Here is a 22,677-nt window from a genome sequence, read left to right on the forward strand (position 1 = left end):
CTTGATCCAACTACAAAAAATATAATATCAATTTTAATGCTTCAGATTATACTTATATCATTGATTTGAATGACGATAATTTACTATCTGAAACGGCATTCACAAGAAATATTCCATGCGATCACTTGGTACAATTCTTAGATTATGATGAGCCAACACTAGATGATCCTAATATTCCAATGCATATACAAGGAACAGAAAGATATGTACAGTTGTTAACATCTGTTTCCAAACGTGTTATAGAAAAAAAGGTGTTATGGCTGTGAGAGCAGAAAGTCGTGAAAAACAACCACGAATGGAGAGCAAAAAAGATTTTAAAAAATAATAACACAACATTACTTTTGTTTTGAAAAATACGTTAAAAAGGTCAATTCTAGGTAAAAAAAAATAATTTTTTAAATAAATTACATTAAAATTATAAAAATTTTGTATTTTTTTTGCTTATTACTGGAAAATATAGGTTTTTTTTTTTGAAAATTTTTGTCTACTAAAACGAATTCGAAAAAAGAAAAACTGTCTGAATGAAAGTTGTTGGAAATGTTCTGAACTTTATTTTAGCTGTAAAGAAAAAAAATGTTCCATAAGAAATTTGTTAAAAATAATAATATAGTAGTTCAAAGTTCATTTTAGGCTAATTTCTCATAATTTAAGCCTGATATCTCTACCGAAATTCAAAAACATTATAGATATTAATACAGATTATGAAATGTACGTAAAATACCTTTAAAGTAAGCCCAATATTATATTTTGCCTATAATTCTATCAGAAGCTATGAAGATTTTTTTGCCAAACCCTATATTCATATGGCAAAATATCTATTTTGCAAAAGTGGGGGACTCGAAATCGGACTTAGAGCTATGGTGTTTTCAGCAATTTTTCTTAGAATCATCGGTAGATTACGTTTTTGCTATACTCCTGATGAAAAAAAAAATCCATCAATACAATTTGACCCGCTCTAGTATGCATGCTTTTAAAATTACAATCAACATTCAGACATACACTCTATTTAATATTACAATACATATTATGTAAATACGCAGTATACTTATTTATATATCTATTTATTTATGCATATACGCGAGTAGTTATTTGTATACTTCATATATTTTATTTTCAAACATCATCTAATATTTTACGGTATTGGTTTTTTTTTTGGTTCCTATAACTAAATTTTCATTATATATTTAATATTTATTTGATATTATAACTCTCTAATTAATTTTATGACAATTCCCCTTAACAAAAATAAAAGGAAAATATAAACATAAATACATACCTCTTTGGTATCAGTTAAAAAGATATAACTATATACCAATTACCCGTAAAATTAAATCAATCAATTTGGAAAATATTCCACTATAACAAAAACACGCATATTTCAATTCCTGCTTGTCAGTAATCCAGCCTCTTTTTTTTACTTCAGTAATAGCCATGCCTATGCAAGCAGGCCTTTTTCTCTAACTTTTTGCCCTATAGCTTAACGTAGCATATTTCATTTTTTTTTGCTATATATTCAACACAATGTCAAACTGCATAGCTGTGTAAAGTAATCCAATAGATATTAATTTAGTTATTCTATAATGTCGCTGCCCTAGCATTCTAGAAATCATATCAGTTTTTTCATTCTCTATTATTTTTTTAACGTTTAACGCCGAATAAATTTGGTATTGATTTAGTTTTCTTTCGCGAACAATTCAAATAATCTTTGTACATTTCAGAGCGTAAGTAACGTGAATATGAATCACTCTTCATCAGATGATAGACATGCGCAGCGGCCACATCAAAACACCACCTATTTGGACCGTTAACAGCATTGACTGCTTCGCGTGCCAATTCCACTGATTTGGAATCTACGTTCACTGGACACGGTGCATCAGGTGCAAGAAATTCATGCCAAATTTTTTTTATTGCTTCCTTGATTTCGGATTGTGGTAGGGTTTTCATTTGTTGTACCGACTCCCAGAACCTTTCGAAAAAAATTTAGATATTTATATTTTTTATGAAATTTGAATATTATTTAATAACTGAAACTCACTTCAAGTTTTCACCGCTATACTCTTTTTCGAGAAATTTTGCAAATTGTTCACGTCCAACTGGATCGTTGAGTAACTCACGTAAGCTGAAGCCCCAACGTTTAACACGGCGCAACGGAACTTCTTTTCTGTAAGTGATTACAAAATTATGAGTAAAGGAGTAGTGATGCATAATAATGCTCTTAATTATACCTTTCATGAAAATGAAATGGTATATTAATTTCGTCACGAAACCGAGAACTGTAAGTCCTTAAATGAAAATAGATAGACCCACCATTAAGTATACCGAAATAATCAGGTTGAAGAGCTGAGTTGATTTAGCCATCCGTCTGTCCGTCTGTCTGTTTGTATGCAAACTAGTCCCTCAATTTTTGAGATATCTTGATAAAATTTGGTGAGCGGGTGTATTTGGGTGTCCGATTAGACATTTGTCGGAACCGACCGGATCGGACCACTATAGCATATATCCTCCATACAACCGATTTTTCAGAAAAAGAGTATTTTTGTAATATCTTACCCAATTTAACAGATTGAAGCTTCAAACTTCACCATATACTTTCGTATATTGCACGTATTGTTGCCTGAAAAAATTGATGATATCGGTCGTATATATAGTATATATCCCTCACAACCGATTGTTCAGATAAGGAACTTTTCGTAATTACTGCCCTATTTTAAGAGCTAGAGGCTTCAAATTTCAACGAATGCTTACGTATATAGCATATATTGTTGTCTGAAAAAATCATAGAGATCGGTGATATATATATTATATACCCCATATAAACTCTAATTTTTGCCCCCTTTTTACGGCTAGAAGCTTCAAAATTCATCAAATTTCATCAAATAGTTACGTTAACGTCATATATTGTTGAAATACGTTATTCGTAGTCATAGTTTTTACACGCAGACCACAAAAAACCTGAAACTTTGCATCCTCACACAAAGTACCTACCTATTTTTTATTTTATATTTATCTTAAAAATCGTTAAGGTATGTAGATCTGTTCACTATATATTTCTTATCTTATACATCCGATTATTCGGAGATTACGAGCGGGATAAGATTATTGTTCAGCCCCATTCATGAAAGGTATGAAGTCTTCGGCACAGCCGAAGACAGTCCCGTTTTTACTTGCTTTATTTAAGTTAGTTTAAACATTTGAACTGAGTGTATCCATAGTGTTATCAGAACCAAGCACCAAGCTTATGTTATAAAACTACATTCCTCTGCATTAAAACTAGAAGTTTTCTAGGAGCTACCATACTTGGTGATTTGAAATCTGATAACTGTAGTAGATAGGTACTCCCATTAAATGAAGGCTTGTCTTTAGAGCGTTGGACTTGCCTTCCAACCATTAGCTCTTTGATGGACCGGGTGCTTCGGGATATTCATACCTCGGCATCAAATGTCGGGTTGAAAGTCAACGCGGAGAAGACGGATATGGTCTTGTTTATAAAGAGGTACAAGGTCCCAAATTGGATCAGGCGTAAGTTAGGAGGGAACAGGAGAAACCTTGCATAAAATATCTAGGAATCATCCTAGACAGTAAGCTGTCATGGAAGATCAACGTGGAGGAGAGGGTGAAGGAGGCCTCAACGGCACTCTATGCATGTAAAACAATGCTGGGGTGTAGGTGGGGCTTATCGCCCTCTCCTTCTCATTGGGGTTTTACAGCGATTGTAAGCCCTATTCTATACTATGGAGTTCTTGTTTGGTGGAAAGACACACAAAAAACAATCTACCTCAAAAAATTAGAGGGGGTATGCAGACTATCAATGCATAGCATTACGGGAGCCCTGAAAACAACCCCGACGGCTGCACTGTATGCCATTCTGCACATTCCACCTGTAGGCCTGGTAGCAAAGAGCATAGCGTGAACAACTGCAACCAGGCTCGGTGCCTCGGGCAGCTTGAGCGCCGACCATACGTCCATAGTAGTATAGCGTCATCAATGACAATACGAACGGACTACCTGACTGCCTATCTGCGCTTCGAGGGCGATCTTAAGGCCACAATAGAGGTGGACGGTTGGCGCAGGTGTGCTCAAATGGCGGACGAGGCGATACATGTGTACACAGATGGTTCCAAAGTAATGGAAGGAGTAGGGTCTGCGGTATACTATGCTTATCCGGAAATAAACAGATCCTACAGGCTCCCGGATTACTGTAGCGTTTCCAAGCGGAAATATTAGCCGTAACCAAAGCAGTAGAAACCCTGGAAGAAAATAGCCCAAGCTGCAATCGTGTTAACTTTTATATTGACAGTCAAACAGCAATTAAGGCAATAATATCGCATAGCACAGCATTTAAATGCGTATTAGAGTGTAAGCAGTCCCTGGAGAGAATCGGGACAGGGAGACGCATACATCCATATTGGGTCCCAGGGCATTTGGGAATAGATGGGAATGAAAAAGCGGATGAACTAGCTAAAAAAGGCGCATCCCTTGAAGCTTGCTTCGTTATTTTATAACATAGGTCCTAGTTTTTGATAGGGTTTTTCAGTTTGGTCGTTAAAAGAAACTTATGGCAACACTACGGACTCATTCAGTCTATGTGAGGTCCTCATGGACCGGCCAGTTCAGCCTAACCTAACCTAACATAATAAGATCAGCCATTTATTCCTATAGCTCCCCTTCCTAAATCTGTTGCCAATGACGACCTAATTTATATATTTTCTTCTATGAGCATTTTTCTACCACTTGCGCATGTTCCTCGACACTTGCCGCCTAATACAGCTTATGGTTCCACGCGATGTTACTGTATGTGTAGACTTTTAATGTATTTAAGTACCTTCTAGAGCATTTTAGTCCACATCACGGACACCATTTATACAAGAGAGCCTCCATATGGTGAGATAACCGTTATCGTAAAGAAATGGAACAGCCATTCATTTGTCAATGTAAAAAGGATAAGGCTTGAGCAATCGGATAGACTTAGGTTACTTCTGTTATATCGTAGAATGTAGTGGCACGTGGTGATTAGCCCACAGAAATGTTATTGACGAAAAACGCTGCTTAGCAGCTTATTATGCCGGGAACCTAACCTGATTTTTGTTTTATTTTAGTTGTTTGAGACTAAAACGCACGAGGATGATTCTCTTTGTTGGCATACCCTGCTAAAAATTTTCAAGTACGCGATCTTTCTCTATAACAAAAGCGAAGGGACGTATTCCTCCTAAGGCACTAGGTGCATCAACATAGGCCGTTCTCATAGCACCTGTTGTGCCGAAACAAACCGTCCTGTGGGGTTTGCTCAAATAAGTGATTACTTGCGTGTGTCCTTAAGATAGCAGACCAAGGAAGCGGAGCTCAAAATGGTCATCAGAACAATATTAAACGACTGGTATGCCTTTTTTCGAGATAACCGCAATGAATTTAAACAGAATCTGGATCGGCAGAGAAAAGAACTCGTCTCTATGTAAACGGTAGCCGCTAATATTAATCTCTTGATAATCTCTAAAGGGGGCAAATTGATTCCCATATAGAGGAAGTTTCTTTAGTTTGACTTTCTGGTATGTGCTGATAAAAACTTGTGTCCATGTCCTTTAAAACGAAATAATTGAGGCTATTTGTTCGATACGACGAAGGCAGTCGATCGAGCTTCCCCGGGTTTGGAAACAATACGACTTTAACTCTGTTTACCTGGTGGATACATGAATTGACAGGATCCCTAGATAATTCCAAGCCTAAATAGATTCAAATCAGATTTTTCTATTCCTTTGGAAAGTGATGGCTGATCAAGGCTTCCTAACTATGTCAAATTAAGCAAATGGCATTGACAACCTATTTATGAAATATCATAGACCACCATGGAAATTACGTTCATAACAAAATATCAGCAGGATACTGTGCAGATTGATGGGAAGTTTAGCTGAAATAGCTCTCAAAAATTTTTAAATCCCTCCTTAGTAAATTTTTCATAATTTGGAGTTGTGGTATGTGACTGTTCAGGTTACTCGGTGAACACAATAAACATACATACATACGTCCATAGGTATTTCAATTAATATACTTACGAGTTACGTTCCGCATCCCACATTTCTGTGCTATCGGTTTGCCAAGGATTGGGCAACTCTGGTAATGTAATAAAGTAATCGAACTCATTGTATTGCTCGTAGTAGGAAACCAGACTGGATTACAAGAAATAAAGTGGGTAATTAGTAATCATTAACATATGCAAACATTTTGGACGGCCAGTAAAAACTAACCTTATCAGAAAATCTAAACCTATTATAAAATTAGGCCTCCCCATGAAGCACAACTCTAATGGAATGATCAAAGATATTATACTATGTTAAATAAGATGGATATAATCCTGAAAAGAGTCCCGAGATAGTTCAGAAAATATTATTGATACAATCCCGCGATCATCGCGAAAATATAGCACACACAACCGCGAAAGAGTCCGGAGATAAACGCGTAATAATTCATAGCAGGAACGATATATTTCGCTTAAACAATTTTTTTACGAAATGTTCTCGAAATAGTTCAGAAAACCCTCCCGCAATGATTCGGCGAAAGTTCAAAAATATCCCGATATCATTTCGATATGATTCCCGAGAAGATCTGTGTCATAATCCCAAAACGGTTCCGAAGAAATCCAAAAAATCTTAAAATAGCCGCAAAAAGGACCTTAAAACAATCCTTAAACTGTCTCTTAACTGCCATGAAGCAATCTAGAAAATTTCCAGAACATAATCCGAAACTGGGCCAAAGAGCCGCGAATTCATCAAAAAACTCATCCCAATATGGCCCACCCTGAAATAGCTCCGCAATGATTTGAAGAATAACCGAAAAATTTACTCGACCCCAAACATCCGTGAAATATTCGGGAAATAGTGCCGGAATGAGTCTGAAATTCTCCCGTAAATCCTAATCTACATATACTCGTATGAATCATCAACTATACATGTTGAGGTGTATAAATATCTGGATGTTTCGCTGTCGGTACGACCAGATGTTTGTGACTCAATCACACCACAACTTTTGAACGAAATTATGGCTGACCTTATTTCTATGAAACATGGCTCACTTATAGCTCATACTCAAGAAGGATCTATCCGCAAACTATCCCAAAACGGTAATACTTCTATAAAGTCTGTATACGCTCTTCAAAGTCAATATACTGAAGTTATAATGGCCAGAAATAATTAAAAAGCTACTTTGCACAAGTGGTAAAAGACCCCACCCCTCACTGTATAAAATATAACAACCCACTCTTGTCTATCTCTGTGTCAAATTACATCGAAATCCTTTCAGCAGTTCGGTCTTGATTGAATCACAAAACGATTAAAAACTTATTCTAAATTAAGTGTTACCAGGGCAACACCATCTCAAAATTAGCACTCTGTTGAGTAACAGGGTTTATGTTATAAAATAATTTTATCCTTTTTAAAAACACTAGAAGCTCTATAGGGTCAAGATTTCATAAGACATTTCTGTATAACTTACGCCTCTGCTGCTTTTGACACTTTAATTGTACGCCGCTCAAGCTTCTGCTTCCGTAACGCAATAACACGTGTCACCTGTTCAACAGGATTCTTTGCCACGGCACCACCGGATGTGCCAGACCCATGACCACCGCGCCGATATGCTTTCTTTATATCGATTTCTGTTGTATTAACACAACCAGGCATTGGGCGATGCACATCCCAGAAAGCGCGCTCCTGAGAGTCTAAGACTTTGCGTTCCAACTTATCACGTTTTTTCGCCACCTTACTTTGTGACTCCGCCTGTTGGTTAGAAAATAAAAGTTAAATGTAAAAAGTTAAAAAAAGAAAAATAGTTTCATTCACTAACCTGCATAAAAATGAATTCCCATTTGCGTGAAAACATTTTTTGTAATTTTGCTAAATTTTCCGCCTCATAGTCAGCCAATTCTAATCTTGTTTTATTTTGCATTGTACGTTTACACAAATACACAGCATAGTCTGTATTTTCGGGTTCCCAGCAATTTGATGGCCAAAAGTAGGGTGTTTGAAATCTTTGAAATGAAAGGAAATAATTAGATGACAATAAGGCTCAGTTTTCAGTACAAGTCCAGCTGAGTTTGTTAGTTAAACTAAGCTTAAACTTATTCTGTAGTTTTTCAGTCTACTGTAAGCTGAGCTTAAGCGGCCGATCTGGCAGGGTTAAACTCTAGTTAACCTATCGGTGATTTGCCTTCGCTAGGAATGCCGTCGAATATACCCAACAAGCATTAGGGTTTGAGGACGATTAGATCTCATGCTGATAACTAGCATACTGTTACGAATATTAGCAACACTAAGGGTACTGCCATCTCTAAGCCGATGCTAAACAGTGACTTGCTTGCACATCAATAATTCAATCATTAGGTCTACACATACACAACGCACAAACACATGCAGATATCTTATTTGAGATATGCAATTATAATTGGGGAAATGTCGCTCACAAATACACGAGCTGTACACGTACATCTGTAGTTATAATTATAACAGATAACCAACTAGTAGATTCTAGAACAGAAGCGCCTAGAAGATGCAACGAGGAAATCAAAGAGTATAAAAGGCAGTAATAGTAGAGGCGCTTAAATCAGTTTTCGATTAAGCACGCTATCTGTCGGGCAATAGTAAAGTTATTTATTGTGAAGTACTTTAATAAAGGCCATTTTGCATTATTAAATATTGGAGTTATTTATTCAACAGTTTAGTGATTCGAACTTAGCAGAAGGTTGCAAATAAGAGGATTTGCAAGTAAATTGGTTACAATACCCTTAAAATCTCAAGAGTTGGTACGAATCAGTGGCCCAACTTGGGAATCATAGTGTACTCAGCAAAAGAGGGATTTTTTTATATAGCGCAAAATGCTATTACTTAAGTTGAAAAAATGATAGTTCCCAACTTGTGGTTCTTTAACTGGACTCAAGTGTAAGATTCCAATATTACAGTATTTTCACGAAAATAAAATAAAAAACGTGTTGAATATTCATTTGAGAACTGTACAATTCTCAAAATCTCTCAAAGGTTGGATAATAATTTAAAAATGCTAATGACGTTGGAGATCAACTCGAGAACTATAAATTTTACAAAATTTTTCAAAGGTTGGATAGTGATTGGAGAATGAAGTTGGATATCAACTGGAGAACTATAATCCAGCTGTTGTATCTACAAATTAAAAAGCCTACCCCGAAGACGGCCTTAAACTGTGAGTGAAAAATGTCTCAGTAGTTTAACTGGAGTTTGAATTTGACTAGAGTTTAAGCAAACTTAGTTTAAGCTTAGCTTAACTAACTACTGAAAACCGGGCCTAAGAACAACGAAACTCTTAAACAACCTTTTTGAACATATTGCGCCTAAAAGTGTGCTATCTTTTTGCTGATCTAATAGCGTTATACGCGCTTTTAGTGATCGGTGAGCGTCACCTAGAATACATCTCTCACTGTGTGTCACACATTCAAACTGTTCAATTAAAAATGTATGCATTTAGGTTAAAAACTCACCTATAAAATGTTCCATCATTTTTCACTGTCAACTGATGATCATCGATTGGAAAAATATATCCATGCGAGGCAAGTAAGTGAGCAAAATGTAACGCTTCTGTTACGTCTTCGACATCAGAATTCTTCACTATCCAAGCAATCAAATCTGCACCGGTAAACACTGATGGAACTTTGCTCATAAACGCTTTGACGGTACGCACCACTACACCAGTTGATTCTGCTTGCATTCTTTCGATAATTGCTTCCATCTATATAGAGATTAAAGAACATAATGTAAATAAAGAGCTTGAAACACAAAACATATGATGGGATGAGAATGCCTCCATAGGCCCAGGTAGCAGGCAGTGCCATGCCGATTGTGTACACCTTGGCTGTGTGAGAGTTACTTTGACATTTCTGAAGTATCAAAATAGACAGCAAAATGTTATCTCTACTGAATCCAAGGGCAGTTACCAGTCACCCGAAATCCCACCTTCCGCCTATAGAGAATAATATACTGTTCATAACCTTACTTTAATAAAAAAATATTTTAACTACCATTGAACCAAATGCCACAAACGCCTTTAGTCCAGATTTCCACATTGTAACTGGACACTTCTAGTGGCACTCGACCTGTTAAAAGCTTTCGACCAAACGCTTTCTTCTTTCTTAATTGGCTCTTAACTGTTTAAACGGGGTTTACCGTCCAACAAATTGCTCAAGTCGCCTTCTAAATGGTCCTTCTAGCACAGCGAGGGCTGACCTCTTCCCCTGCTTTCGTGGGCTGGTTCCGATAAGAATACTTTCTGAGTCGGTGCATCATTTTCCATTCGCTACCATAGCCTTTATTAGTAAATAAAAAAATTATAAAATTGCTTGTAAAAAATGCTTCAATACAGTTTCAACCAATTGGGCAATCCCCGCTTTGCAAAAGCAATTCACTTTCATGGTTAGTTATTGTTGTTCCTACCCAGCATAACATACAAAAACCTGATCGTATGTTGTGTAGTTGCGATAAAGACACTCCCTGGAGGCTTTGGAGAGTATTATCTATGTTGTTGGTCCTTTGCCTTTCCGGCAATAAGCACCATTGAGGCCGACCATATCCGGAACGATTTAATAGAACCACATTGAACCTTCAAGGACATGCCTACTCGCCAGAACCTTGGGTGCTAAATAAACAGGAGTCCTCACGAGTAGGTGAGGTTGACAATTGGGTTGGTGAAGCTATAAGCAACCCCTTGAAAGGGTTGCACTACACATCCCTTCTAATCAAATATTTTAGTCCCCTCTTACGACAGCCATACCTGCCGCGTGTATATTCTATAAGCCCCCTAACCCCCGAAAATGTAGTTTATTCATATAAGCAAACATAAAAAATAATGTTTTATTTGGAAGTAAAAATAAATGAAGCAGAAGGCTTCAGAAAGAAATAAATTGTACAACAAGAAGACGTGAAGTTGGCTATATGTGATGTAACAGGCCGATCATCGCAGGTAGTATTTCATAAAATACTGGCTGACCCAGCACATGTTGCTCTGCCTAACCCTTGATTTATCTGAATTACATTTAAGAAGTTTTCATCTCTTACTCCCCTCTCTCTCTCCTCACCTCCCTTATCCTCTCTCTTTTATTCTCTCCTCCTCTCACTTTCTATTTCTCTGCTTCTCTTTATCCCTCTCCGACTTTCTATCTCCTTCCCTCTTTCTGTTCCCTTTCCGCTTCCTCTATCTCTATATTTATCTCATTCTATCACTCTATCTTGTTCTAGTTTTTGCTTTCTTTCTTTTTCTCTATCCAAAGTTCTAGCAGTCCGCTCTTTGAAAAAAATTTTGTCAAAAAAATCGCGTCATATATTGTATGATTTCTCACAGATCGTTCCCTAGTCCATTACCCAGGAAAAGAGTGTCCTAAGTACCTCGTAATCTAGGCTAGAAGTTATTAGGCAGCCGCGTCCTAAATCTGAGTTTTTAGAATTAATCGGTCTCTGATCCAGTTCACGAAATAGACTTTAAAGGAACACTTTATTGGTTTTAACGAAATCGGCTAAGTGTAGTGAATGAAAATGCATTTGATTGATGCGGCGAAAACCTCTCGCCGAAAAAATGTTTGAACGAATGGTTGACAACGAACACACACACAAACATAAAAAGTAATCAACTATTCGCTTCAAAGCAGAACGAAATAAAATATCTCAAAGTTTGATTGCAAGTAAGAAATATACAAATCTAATGATTCGTTGCGATTTATAGCTATTATATTTACAACTTTATGTTTTTTACTACATTTTAGCAATTTGCCACGCACATTTTATAGATTTCTTCACACAAACCATCTCACATAGCTAAGCTTTAAAATACAAAAAACCGTTTTCAACGCGAAGCTTCTTGTGCGGGGTTATGACATTAAATAGACATATAATGACTTTTTTTTATAAGTAGTATAGATTTTGAAGATGTAAGGGGGTGGGTCGTGTTACGAGTAACTTTCTTGTTTCTGACTTCTGAGATATTCGTCCCAAAACAGCGAAAAATAAATTTTTATGATATTTTTACCATGCAAACAGGTAGTCTTCCACCCTAAAAAGGAACTATGCACATGAACAACTGAAATAGTGTTAGTCTTCCATGGGACCGATGATCTGCAGTTTTAATAAAACAATTTAAAAAAGAAAATTTTAAGTTAAACGGTTTTATTGAAAACATTGCTTACATGAAGTAATAATAATACTAAAAGCTAGAAAATAATTAGGTACGTCCTAGGAGCTAGTCATCACACTCCTCATTAATCTAGGGCGTTGATCAGACAATTAAATTAAAGCGTTGGACGCTTCAAATTTCTATTGATAGTAATAAGTAAAACCAACTGAACCTTAATAAGATTATGCTACGCCTCACATTTTTAGAAATTTCACGCGCCCAACGTCTTTAGCCCTAGACTGATGAGGAGTGTGATGACTAGTACTAGCTTTTAGTATTATTATTACTTCATGTAAGTATTGTTTTCAATAAAACCGTTTAACTTAAAAATTTGTTTTTTAATTATTTTATTTTCAAGTTTTTAGTCTTTATTTAATTGCCTATTATTTCCCATTCTATTTAGTTCATTTAGTGACTCATTACTAAAAGGAATCTTTCCTGACAATTTATTACAATCTAAGGCCTCAATACATAATCCTTCCAAAGACTTTACTCGACTCTGCGCCACGTATGTTTGTCCCTCCTCGAACTCCAAAATATTTTGATGTCACTTCTACCGGACTGTATGTAATATTTGTTCCAAATATGAGCCATATCAGACCACATATACGATTCTTTTGAATATCTCGATCCTTGCGCCACCTAGTGGCGATTTTTGTTCATAGGTCGCTTTCTATTTATGTATGTATTATGTGTTCCAAATATGAACCAAATCGGACCACAAATACGATTTTTGAAATATTTCGATCCATGCGCCACCTATTGGAGTTTTTTTTTCTTATTATTGCATTGTCATCGGGTTTGGACTATATTCTAAGTCCCAAGCTTGTAGCTTATCGGGAAGTTACTTAAATTTCAATTACAAAATTTGTGCCAACCAGCCAGCCAGCCTGTCAAGTCAACCTAAATAAAACCGTTTAGAAAATACTGGCTGAAAATAGACAATGCTCCAATTTGCACATTTTTATAAGCTTTTATTTAGTTTCACTTTTGTTGTCTGTAATGGAATCTTGCAAGTTAAATTTGATACACTTCCCGGTGTCCGATTGAGCTGAAATTTTGCACACATGTATAACTCCGATGACAATGCAATATTACTTTGTTAGAATTCGATAAATTAATCGATAACACAGTTATCGGTAAAGATTTGTATTTACTTTGGCATAACAGCCTAAGTCCCATACAAACCCGCCGGTACCTATCCGTGGATTGTCATATTTGGACGTGGTGAATCACGTGTGTCACGCGTGGTGAATCTCAACGCTTCCGAAAAGCGGAGACACAACCCTCTGTTGTATTTCTGTGTATAACCAACATAGCTGAATTTTTAAGGCTGTTTAACTCTGTAATATTTTCTGTAATTTATTTTGCTTTTGGAAAAATTACCTATTTGAAAAAAGCTGGCTGAAAAATATTGGCATAACAGCTTAAGTTAAATCAAGAATGGAAAATTTGAGCAGATGTGGCAATTTCGCGCGTCCGTTGAACGAAATATTGACAATCTGCTGATCATCGCTAGGAAATTAGCGACATTCCATCAACTAAGCAGCACTTTAGCAATACTACTGTTATTATTTGGCCGCTCAAACACACATATATTAATTGTGCATTAAATCTAAAATATACAAATACACCATAATAATTTACACGGCCAAAGCCATAATAATTTACACGGGTCATCAATTCTTTCTCTGATTCAAAATCTGAACTACCAGCGCTACCGTCAACAGCTCAGTGTCATCATTGCCAGTAGCGCCAATAACACCAAACTCGTGCCTGACACACAAAAGGCGTTTCACTCAATAGCGCAAGTAAAATGTACTACGCACTCACTACTAAGTAGCGTCAAAAATTCGCTTGGAGTCATTTCGTCAATGAGCTACCATTGAGCTGGCACCGCATTGGCGCTGGCGCCATGCAATTTTTGCGCGAATGCCCAGGCTCATGACTTCAATACTTATATTTACTATGCTTTAAACTTTGAATACACCTCTGAAGTTGCTGCGCATAAAATGTGTACAAATAAATTCCAATCCGCATTATACGCAGATGTAACTGAAATATGTGTTTTTGTTTCACCTCCTTTACTTATATTTAAAGCTTTTCTAAGAACAAGCTTCTATTACTTGTTAATAAAACGAACTAAAAAGTAAAAAATAAAATTGAAGAAAAAAAAAACTTTTTTAAAAATAAGCTTTTATTATTTTGGTTAATAAAATTAACTAAAAAGTAAACAATAAATTGACTCTAAAGAAATATAACACTTTATAAGTTCATTGTAAGCTTAAACGATAATGAGGCTTTTACGTCTGCGACAAAAAAATTCTATATTGTACATAATTATATATTTTTAACATTAAAACTTTACACCTAAATTATTAAATCTTACAGTTTATATCACAGTCCTAATTGTTCTAATAAAAGCGTCTTGCGGATGTGAGTAATGTGAAGCTTGACTTTATGTTTTAAAGAAAGTGGCTTAAGAAAGAAAAATTATGGAATTTCTGGTTAGACCAATGTAAATTCTCACACACGGCTTTTAGCCTAACTTTTACCAAGATCAGGTCAAGTGCAGGCATCGTAATTTAACAATGAAAGCAACTAGAATTACTTCGAGAGAACAAATTTTAATTCCTTTATATTAGGTCGGTTGAATGTTTGTCCGCTTTTCATACAAATCTTGCAATGGATTTAAGAGTAACTTCTCATTGAGCTATAAACATGAAACTTCACAGATTAAGGCGCCGCACGTACGTAGATTTTAGACATTTAGGCGGCCATAATTGAATTTCTGAAATTTGCCACAATTACAAAAAAAGCACTTCCACAGCTTAAGAATAGGCAGGTGAACAATAATTCTAGCCCTTCCCATCCATCGCATACCTGGCGTTAGCTGTCGAGTAATCGGAATTTAGCTATTTCTGAAACGCGTGTTATAGTTTTTTTTTAACCTATGTGAAATCGCATGTTTTAACGTGAATATTTTAAGTTTCAAAACAATTGAATTGAGTAGTTGTGATGGATTCTGATATTTCGGGTAAATACTAACATTATTAATGGTGTTTGTGATTTTTAAAAGTTATAAATTGATAAAGAACCTATTTTATTTAGGATGTTAAAAAAATTTTTAATTTTTTTTTTTTTTTGGTGTTCGAAACCAGTTTTGTTATGTTTCCAAGTCCGTCCAAGTGAATATTAGTTTTGAACATGCTACTTGGCACAATTAGCTTGCCAACTGCATTAAATTTAGCTATTTTTTAGTGTTACACAGTGTAATGTATATTCTAATATAACCGATTAGTTACACAAATTATTATAATTTTTCATAAAACCAATTAAAAATTTACCCTAGATAAAGACAGAACTAAGTTATTACACTTCTTGCTGTACAACAAGAAAGATAGCCTCACTGCGCAGGTATTTTTTAGTTTTACACAGTGTAAAATCTATTTTTTTAATATGACCGATTAATTACACAAATTTTTATAATTTTTCATTTATTGAACAGTTTTAAGAAGATATAGGCAATCAAATATTTTTGGCCGCCTAAAACTTGAAAATCTACCTATGTACGCCGTGTCAAACGAACAAAAGGAGAAAATAAAAATAAAATAAAACAAGTAAGGAAGGTTAAGTTCGGGTGTAACCGAACATTACATACTCAGTTGAGAGCTATGGTGGCAACATAAGGGAAAATAACCATGTAGGAAAATGAACCGAGGGTAACCATGGAATGTGTTTGTATGACATGTGTATCAAATGAAAGGTATTAAAGAGTATTTTAAGAGGGAGTGGGCCATAGTTCCATAGATGGACGCCATTTAGGGCCTTTTCGAGATATCGCCATAAAGGTGGAGGGGGTGACTCTAGAATGTGTTTGTACAATATGGCTATCAAACGAAAGGTGTTAATGAGTATTTTAAAAGGGCGTGGGGCTTAGTTCTATAGGTGGTCGCCTTTTCGAGATATCGCCATAAAGGTGGACCAGGGGTGACTCTAGAATGTGTTTGTACAATATGGGTATCAAAAAAAAAAGGTGCTAATGAGTATTTTAAAAGGGAGTGATCCTTAGCTCCATAGGTGGACGCCGTTTCGAGATATCGCCATAAAGGTGGACCAGGAGTGACCCTAGAATTTGTTTGTACGATATGGGTATCAAATTAAAGGTATTAATGAGGGTTTTAAAAGGGAGTGGTGGCAGTTGTATAGGTGGTCGCCTTTTCGAGATATCGCCATAAAGGTGGGCCAGGGGTGACTCTAGAATGCGTTTGTACAATATGGGTATCAAACGAAAGGTGTTAATAAGTATTTTTAAAAGGGAGTGGGCCTTCGTTCTATAGGTGGTCGCCTTTTCGAGATATCGCCATAAAGGTGGACCAGGGGTGACTCTAGAATATGTTTATACGTAATGGGTATCAAATGAAAGGTGTTAATGAGTATTTTAAAAGGGCGTGGGGCTTAGTTCTATAGATGGACGCCTTTTCGAGATATCGCCATAAAGGTGGACCAGGGGTGACTCTAGAATGTGTTTGTACGATATTGGTATCAAATTAAAGGTATTAATGAGAGTTTTAAAAGAGAGTGGTGATAGTTGTATATGAGAAGGCGTTTTCCAGATATCGACCCAAATGTGGAGCAGGGTGACCAAGAACATCATCTGTTGGATACCGCTAATTTATTTATATATATAGTACCACGAACAGTATTCCTGCTAAGATTTCAAGGGTTTTTTATTTCGCCCTGCAGAACTTTTTCATTTTCTTCTACTTAATATGGTAGGTGTCAAACCATTTTACAAAGTTTTTTCTAAAGTTATATTTCGCGTCAAAAAACCAATCAAATTACCATGTTTCATCCCTTTTTTCGTATTTGGTATAGAATTATGGCATTTTTTTAATTTTTCGTAATTTTCGACTTCGAAAAAGTGGGCGTGGTCATAGTCGTATTTCGTTCATTTTTTATACCAAGATAAAGTGCGTTCAGATAAGTACGTGAACTAAGTTCAGTAAAGATATGTCGATTTTTGCTCCAGTTGTCGTGTTAGCGGCCCTAGGGAAGGACAGACGGACGACTGTGTATAAAAACTGGGTGTGGCTTGAACCGATTTCGCCCATTTTCACAGAAAACAGTTAACGCCATAAAATCTATGACCCTACCAAATTTCAAAAGGATTGGTAAATTTTTGTTCGACTTATGGCATTAAAAGTATCCTAGACAAATTAAATGAACAAGGGCGGAGCCACGCCCATTTTGAAATTTTCTTATATTTTTGTATTTTGTTGCACCATATCATTAGTGGAGTTGAATGTTGACATAATTTACTTATATACTGTAAAGATATTACATTTTTTGTTAAAATTTTACTTTAAACATTTTTTTTTAAAGTGGGCGTAGTCCTTCTCCGATTGTGCTAATTTTTATTGAGCGTACATATAGCAATAGGAGTAACGTTCCTGCCAAATTTCATCATGATATCTTCAACGACTGCCAAATTACAGCTTGCAAAAGTTTTAAATTACCTTCTTTTAAAAGTGGGCGGTGCCACGCCCATTGTCCAAAATTTTACTAATTTTCCATTCTGCGTCATAAGATCAACTCACCTACTAAATTTTATTGTTTTATCTGTCTTTGGTAATGAATTATTGCACTTTTTCGGTTTTTCGAAATTTTCGATATCGAAAAAGTGGGCGTGGTTATAGTCCGATATCGTTCATTTTAAATAGCAATCTGAGATGAGTGCTCAGGAACCTACATACCAAATTTCATCAAGATACCTCAAAATTTACTCAAGTTGTCGTGTTAACGGACGGACGGACATGGCTCAATCAAATTTTTTTTCGATCCTGATTATTTTGATATATGGAAGTCTATATCTATCTCGATTCCTTTATACCTGTACAACCAACCGTTATCCAATCAAACTTAATATACTCTGTGAGCTCTGCTCAACTGAGTATAAAAATTTTAAGCACTTCCTTTATATAAATGGACAAAATATTTCTGTCCAGAGAAAGTGGTGTGGTCGAGGCACTATGTCCCGTACTTAGGCGATGCCAGGCCTACGTAAACTTCCTGTCCTGGGATCATACATATAACCGTATAGCATCCAATGTTAATGAAAGCAAACTTCGCTTGGAAAACGCTGAGGAGATTGAACACCATAACGTGCACCCCCAGCTGATAAGGGTGCTTGAAATATACCCGCGGCAGGTATGCCTATCGTAAGAAGCGACTAAAATAATTTTAAGTGGTTGCCAGCGCAATGTATAGCTTCTCCAAGCCAATTGTGGACCTCAGCTTACCGTGGCGAATCCTGTTTCTGTAGCAGCCGAGGCTGTGGCGACTCCAAGTTCCTCATGGATCTGGAAGGTGGGAGCACGGCATGGCCTAGAAGGTTTTATGTGCTCATACTGAATCGTTCGCTAGATGGTTGGGATAGTACCTTAATGGGCTTGTTACCCCAAAACCTTCGGGGAGTGTCTTTATCACAATAACAACAATGCTGCTTTTTTACTCCTTCATTTCATTATCCTCGATTTATGTAGGAGCTGGAGCCCAGACATTTCATTTCAAACAGAGCTAGCCAAAATTTCCTTCTTATGAGGATGGCAAGCATTCCGTCACGCAAAGAGGAAACTGGGAAAGGGGTACCTCGTCATGCCTTTCCTTAGATCTAAACCCCAGCAGAAGGCACGCCGATGACACCAGAACTCACCTGATAGCCTCCGGCAGCATAGTAGGATTGGTTAAAATTTTTTTAATCACAATCTTAAGTTAGATCCGAGTCGTGTTTTTATTGTGAAGAATATTTATATCCAAACCCTCTTTCAATGAATCCTAAAAATGCTGACTGTGTAGTGCTTTGCTCTCAGCACACCCACCATCTCGTTTATGTAAGAAAACACACAAAAAAAAAAATATTTAATTACCTTTTTGTATACCATAATATTGGGTGCATCTTCATTGCGACGCTGTTGTGTCTGATTTCCTATTGTGGGCATGTTTAAAGCCTGAGCCTTCGCCGCACCAGGCAATATTGTGTGTGAGCCATCCGCACCGCCACTACTGCCACTAGCACTACCGGCTGACGATTTACTATGCTGATTACCTTGCTGTTGTTGTTGCTGTTGATTATGATGCGAATGATGATAGCTATGGCTAGTGCTGCCCACACCAAAACCGGCACCGCTGGCATTATTATTTGTGCCATTGCCATTATTGCCAGCTACACCACCTGGGGCAGCTGGCGGCGCAGACATGCTGGTTACGCTACTGTTGGTGCTATTCGTACTAGTTGTGCACGTGTTATTGCTTATATTGGTGGTTGTGGTTGCGGTGGTAGTTGTGCTGTTGGTGCCCACATTGAAATTCACTTTTGCTGTGAGCGCTGACACTAAGACTGGTGATGTAGGAGACGCTGCTGCAGTGGTAATGAACGCAGTCTTACTCATGGATTCGGTGACCGTGCTCATGACATTGGTAGTGACACATTGACTGGTGGATGCCGATTTAACGGTTACTTGTGCTGCTGATTTTGTGACGATGCTGTTATTGTTATCACAAGCTGCAGCAGTTGCAAAAAGTGGTGCGGAGCTTTCAGCCTTGTTGGCTAGTGTGGTGGTGGTTTTTTCGGTGGTAATAGTAGGTGAGCTTGCTGTATTTTCAGCAATTTTTGTTGTTGCAGACTCAGTTGCACATGCAATTATTGTTGTAGGTGTATTAGGCGTTGGCGTGTTCACCGTTTTGGGCGTTGTTTGTTCTGCTGCTGACGTGCTTGTTGTTTGTATGGTGGGTGCTTTTGCTGTTGTATTTATCACTGCATCTGTTGTTGCATCTACCGACAACGCCTCATCATCTTCATCGTCACTTGCCAAATCAATAGAAATTGTTACATTTGACAACTCAAAAGGCTTCACGGCTAATGATAATGTCTTTGCTGTCACGACGGTCCCACCATCGTCAGCGTGCTGGATTGACTCCTCTGCTGCTGTTTGTGAACTATTCTCACTCACAACAACAACATTATCAGCAACACCAGCAGACTTAACAGCCATGGCAATTGAAGTTTGAGTTTTGTCCATCTCTGAAGTCATCGTTACCATTTTTTAATGGATTAGACGTATAAGTGTATGTGTGTAGACTTCTTGCTGTGTAATAAAGAGCGTTGCTATGCGTGTGTTCTATTGAAATTCTAAATTTCTTTTTATTCTTAACCGATAAATTAATTATTCACTTGAGTTTCCCGTAAAATATATCACACGCACACATACACCACACTACTCACGCATAGCGAATCGAAAAGGACTAAACGTGTAAAAAGTACACGCACTGTTAGCGATTATACTTCAAGCTCTACGTAGGCTGATGAAAGTAGCAAAGGTATACAGACGGCAGCAGAAGGGGTGACTTATTAAAAAAGTATCAGAACAAACTCGTAATATCAGCAACGTCGCTGTGTACGCTTCAAAACTTTTTTTTTTTCGAAATTTGTTTCTTGTATTTATTTTGGGGTGAGGCGTTTCGCTCTACAACTCCACCCTCTCACGCTCCTCTACTCAACTTTCATGCTCTTCTACTCGTTATTTCATACCTTTCTTGTGCGTTTTCTCTGCTCCTCCTTTGCCAACTGCACTCTACATTTTTTTCTTCGTATGAAAAATAATACTAAAGACTTTGTAACTTTACTTTTTGCTTTCTTTTCTGTTAGTTCTTAACTTATATTCTGAGTTACATATAAACGTATAAATTTTCACTAAACTATTTCATATTTTCCATTTTCACTCAAATAATCACAATTTTCCTTTGTATCCATGCGCTACTGCACAGTTTTCTTTTTTTTTCATCCGTTAGTTTCCGCATACTGAATTCTGTAAAAATGTCAATTTGCCACTCGAAGCTGCGTGACACTGGCACTGGCAGTGTCAGGAACTACCACTGCTTGTCTACTTAGCGCTCTTCATTTTTGCTTTTTGCCTCCTTTAGTATTGGTCGTTCGTTACTCTTTCTACGATAACGTCCTTTTTGTCTGTGGTTTTTGTAATTTTTGTTGTTGCTGTCAAGTTTTATGGGAGCGCATAGTCTTAACTCGTATCTCTCACTACTCACAAAAGGTATGGTCGGTAACTCCCTTATTAACTGCTCGTGAGTCAAAAGAACAACGATTTGACAGGTAGACGGCATGTGCCAGTATAAGTTGTTATCGAAATTGGACTTTCCGTATACATTTTATGGAGAAACTATTTTGATGCATTATCGGTTTGTTATCGGCGTGTTGTAGGCAAGTTAACAAACATCAATGACTTATCAATTTTTATCGAAAATTTATCGGTTTGTTATCGAAATAATATCGATTTACTATCGAAAAGTTATCGATTTGATATGGGTGTGTTATCGATTTAATACCAAAGGTTTATCTTTGATTAATTGATTAGTTATCGCCAAGTTGCCCGTTGCTAATCGACTTGTTATCGACGAATTATCGATTTGTGATCGAAGAGTTATCGGTGTGTTATGGATAAGCTATCGAAGTTTTATCAGTTTGCTATCGATAACAGCGTTACCGACAGCTCATCGGTTATCGATTATACTTCAAAAAAGATCCCTAACTGATTTCTTAAGAGTCCAGACATCATTCTGTAGAGATTCTATACGAATCCCGAAGAAGGCTTGTTTTGTTGATTTAAAACATTAGTAATACACCGTTTTTATATTTTTTCAATTAGGTATTATTCCCACTATTTAGCTGTATGGGTCTCTGGGCATATACTTTCTATCAGGTCGTAGTGCAGGGATTTAATGGGGTGTTTGTGCCACTAGATAAGCAGTCCCGCTTGCATGGCCATTCAGCATCCTAACTTTTACGTTTTCGTTCGTGCACTCTGGGCAGGAGAAGAAGAGGGAGGTTCGGGGAAGCCACACCCCCTTACTAGGTTTATGTTGATGTTTGAAGCGGCTATTCACCATGGTCTGTGGCAGCAAATGGTCGTGTGTCTTGAATCAAACATCTACATATATAAACGCGTAATCAGGTAAACACTTCTGTGTTGTACGCTAGGCTTGGTTCCTATCTCATAAGAAACTACTACACAAGATAGCCTCGGATTAGAACTTTTTTGGTGATGACCATGACTCCAATTTGAAAGCATGTACGTGGAATGGCCGGACCACTTTAAAGGCGAGTTATCGATGACCGAATATTTAATGTCCTCTTAAAAGAAAAGCTAACATCTAAGCCATAAAGGAAATTCGGTAGACGGACCAATGGATGGAAACAATCAGGCCTTGCGATGTCTACCACTGTGTGCATAGAGAAGAAAACGGAAAACTTAATCACGTTCTCCTGATCTAGGAAAACTATAAGATACAATGTGTTGTGATCGACGGCACCAATTGGACTATTGTCCCAAATGCCTTCGCACTTTAAGAGTTCCAAATATCAACTCAGACCACTGCGTTCTGGCATCCTCTATGCCGTAAAGAGAGTGCACGCATTAAAACTACTCACGG

At 37.0% G+C, this 22,677-nt stretch overlaps 1 protein-coding gene and 1 long non-coding RNA gene across 2 annotated transcripts in view; one reads left to right on the forward strand and one right to left on the reverse strand.

Moving 5' to 3' along the window:
• The window catches only part of LOC137250915 (uncharacterized), a 570,288-nt gene that overhangs the window by 207,588 nt on the left and 340,023 nt on the right, over positions 1-22,677 (forward strand). The window lies entirely within an intron of this gene.
• On the reverse strand, positions 523-21,004 carry RSG7 (Regulator of G-protein signaling 7). Its single transcript, XM_067779945.1, has 7 exons — positions 19,101-21,004; positions 9,494-9,741; positions 7,831-8,014; positions 7,483-7,763; positions 6,048-6,161; positions 2,036-2,161; positions 523-1,966 (listed from the first exon to the last, which is right to left on the reverse strand). Exons 1-7 carry the CDS (start codon positions 20,271-20,273, stop codon positions 1,639-1,641), a joined length of 2,454 nt encoding a protein of 817 aa, XP_067636046.1. The 5' UTR covers positions 20,274-21,004; the 3' UTR covers positions 523-1,638.

Source organism: Eurosta solidaginis, chromosome 4, assembly GCF_040869045.1.
Source record: "Eurosta solidaginis isolate ZX-2024a chromosome 4, ASM4086904v1, whole genome shotgun sequence".
Classification (NCBI taxonomy): Eukaryota; Metazoa; Arthropoda; class Insecta; order Diptera; family Tephritidae; genus Eurosta; species Eurosta solidaginis.

Bases quoted from the DNA above. Each gene is read 5' to 3' on its own strand.
- RSG7 (XM_067779945.1), bottom strand. From the start codon at position 20,273: ATGGTAACGATGACTTCAGAGATGGACAAAACTCAAACTTCAATTGCC. The intron at 6,162-7,482 runs GTAAGTTATACA...CTTGTAATCCAG, and splicing joins GTGTCAAAAGCAGCAGAGGC to TCTGGTTTCCTACTACGAGC. The intron at 2,162-6,047 runs GTAAGTATATTA...AATCACTTACAG, and splicing joins TGGGATGCGGAACGTAACTC to AAAAGAAGTTCCGTTGCGCC.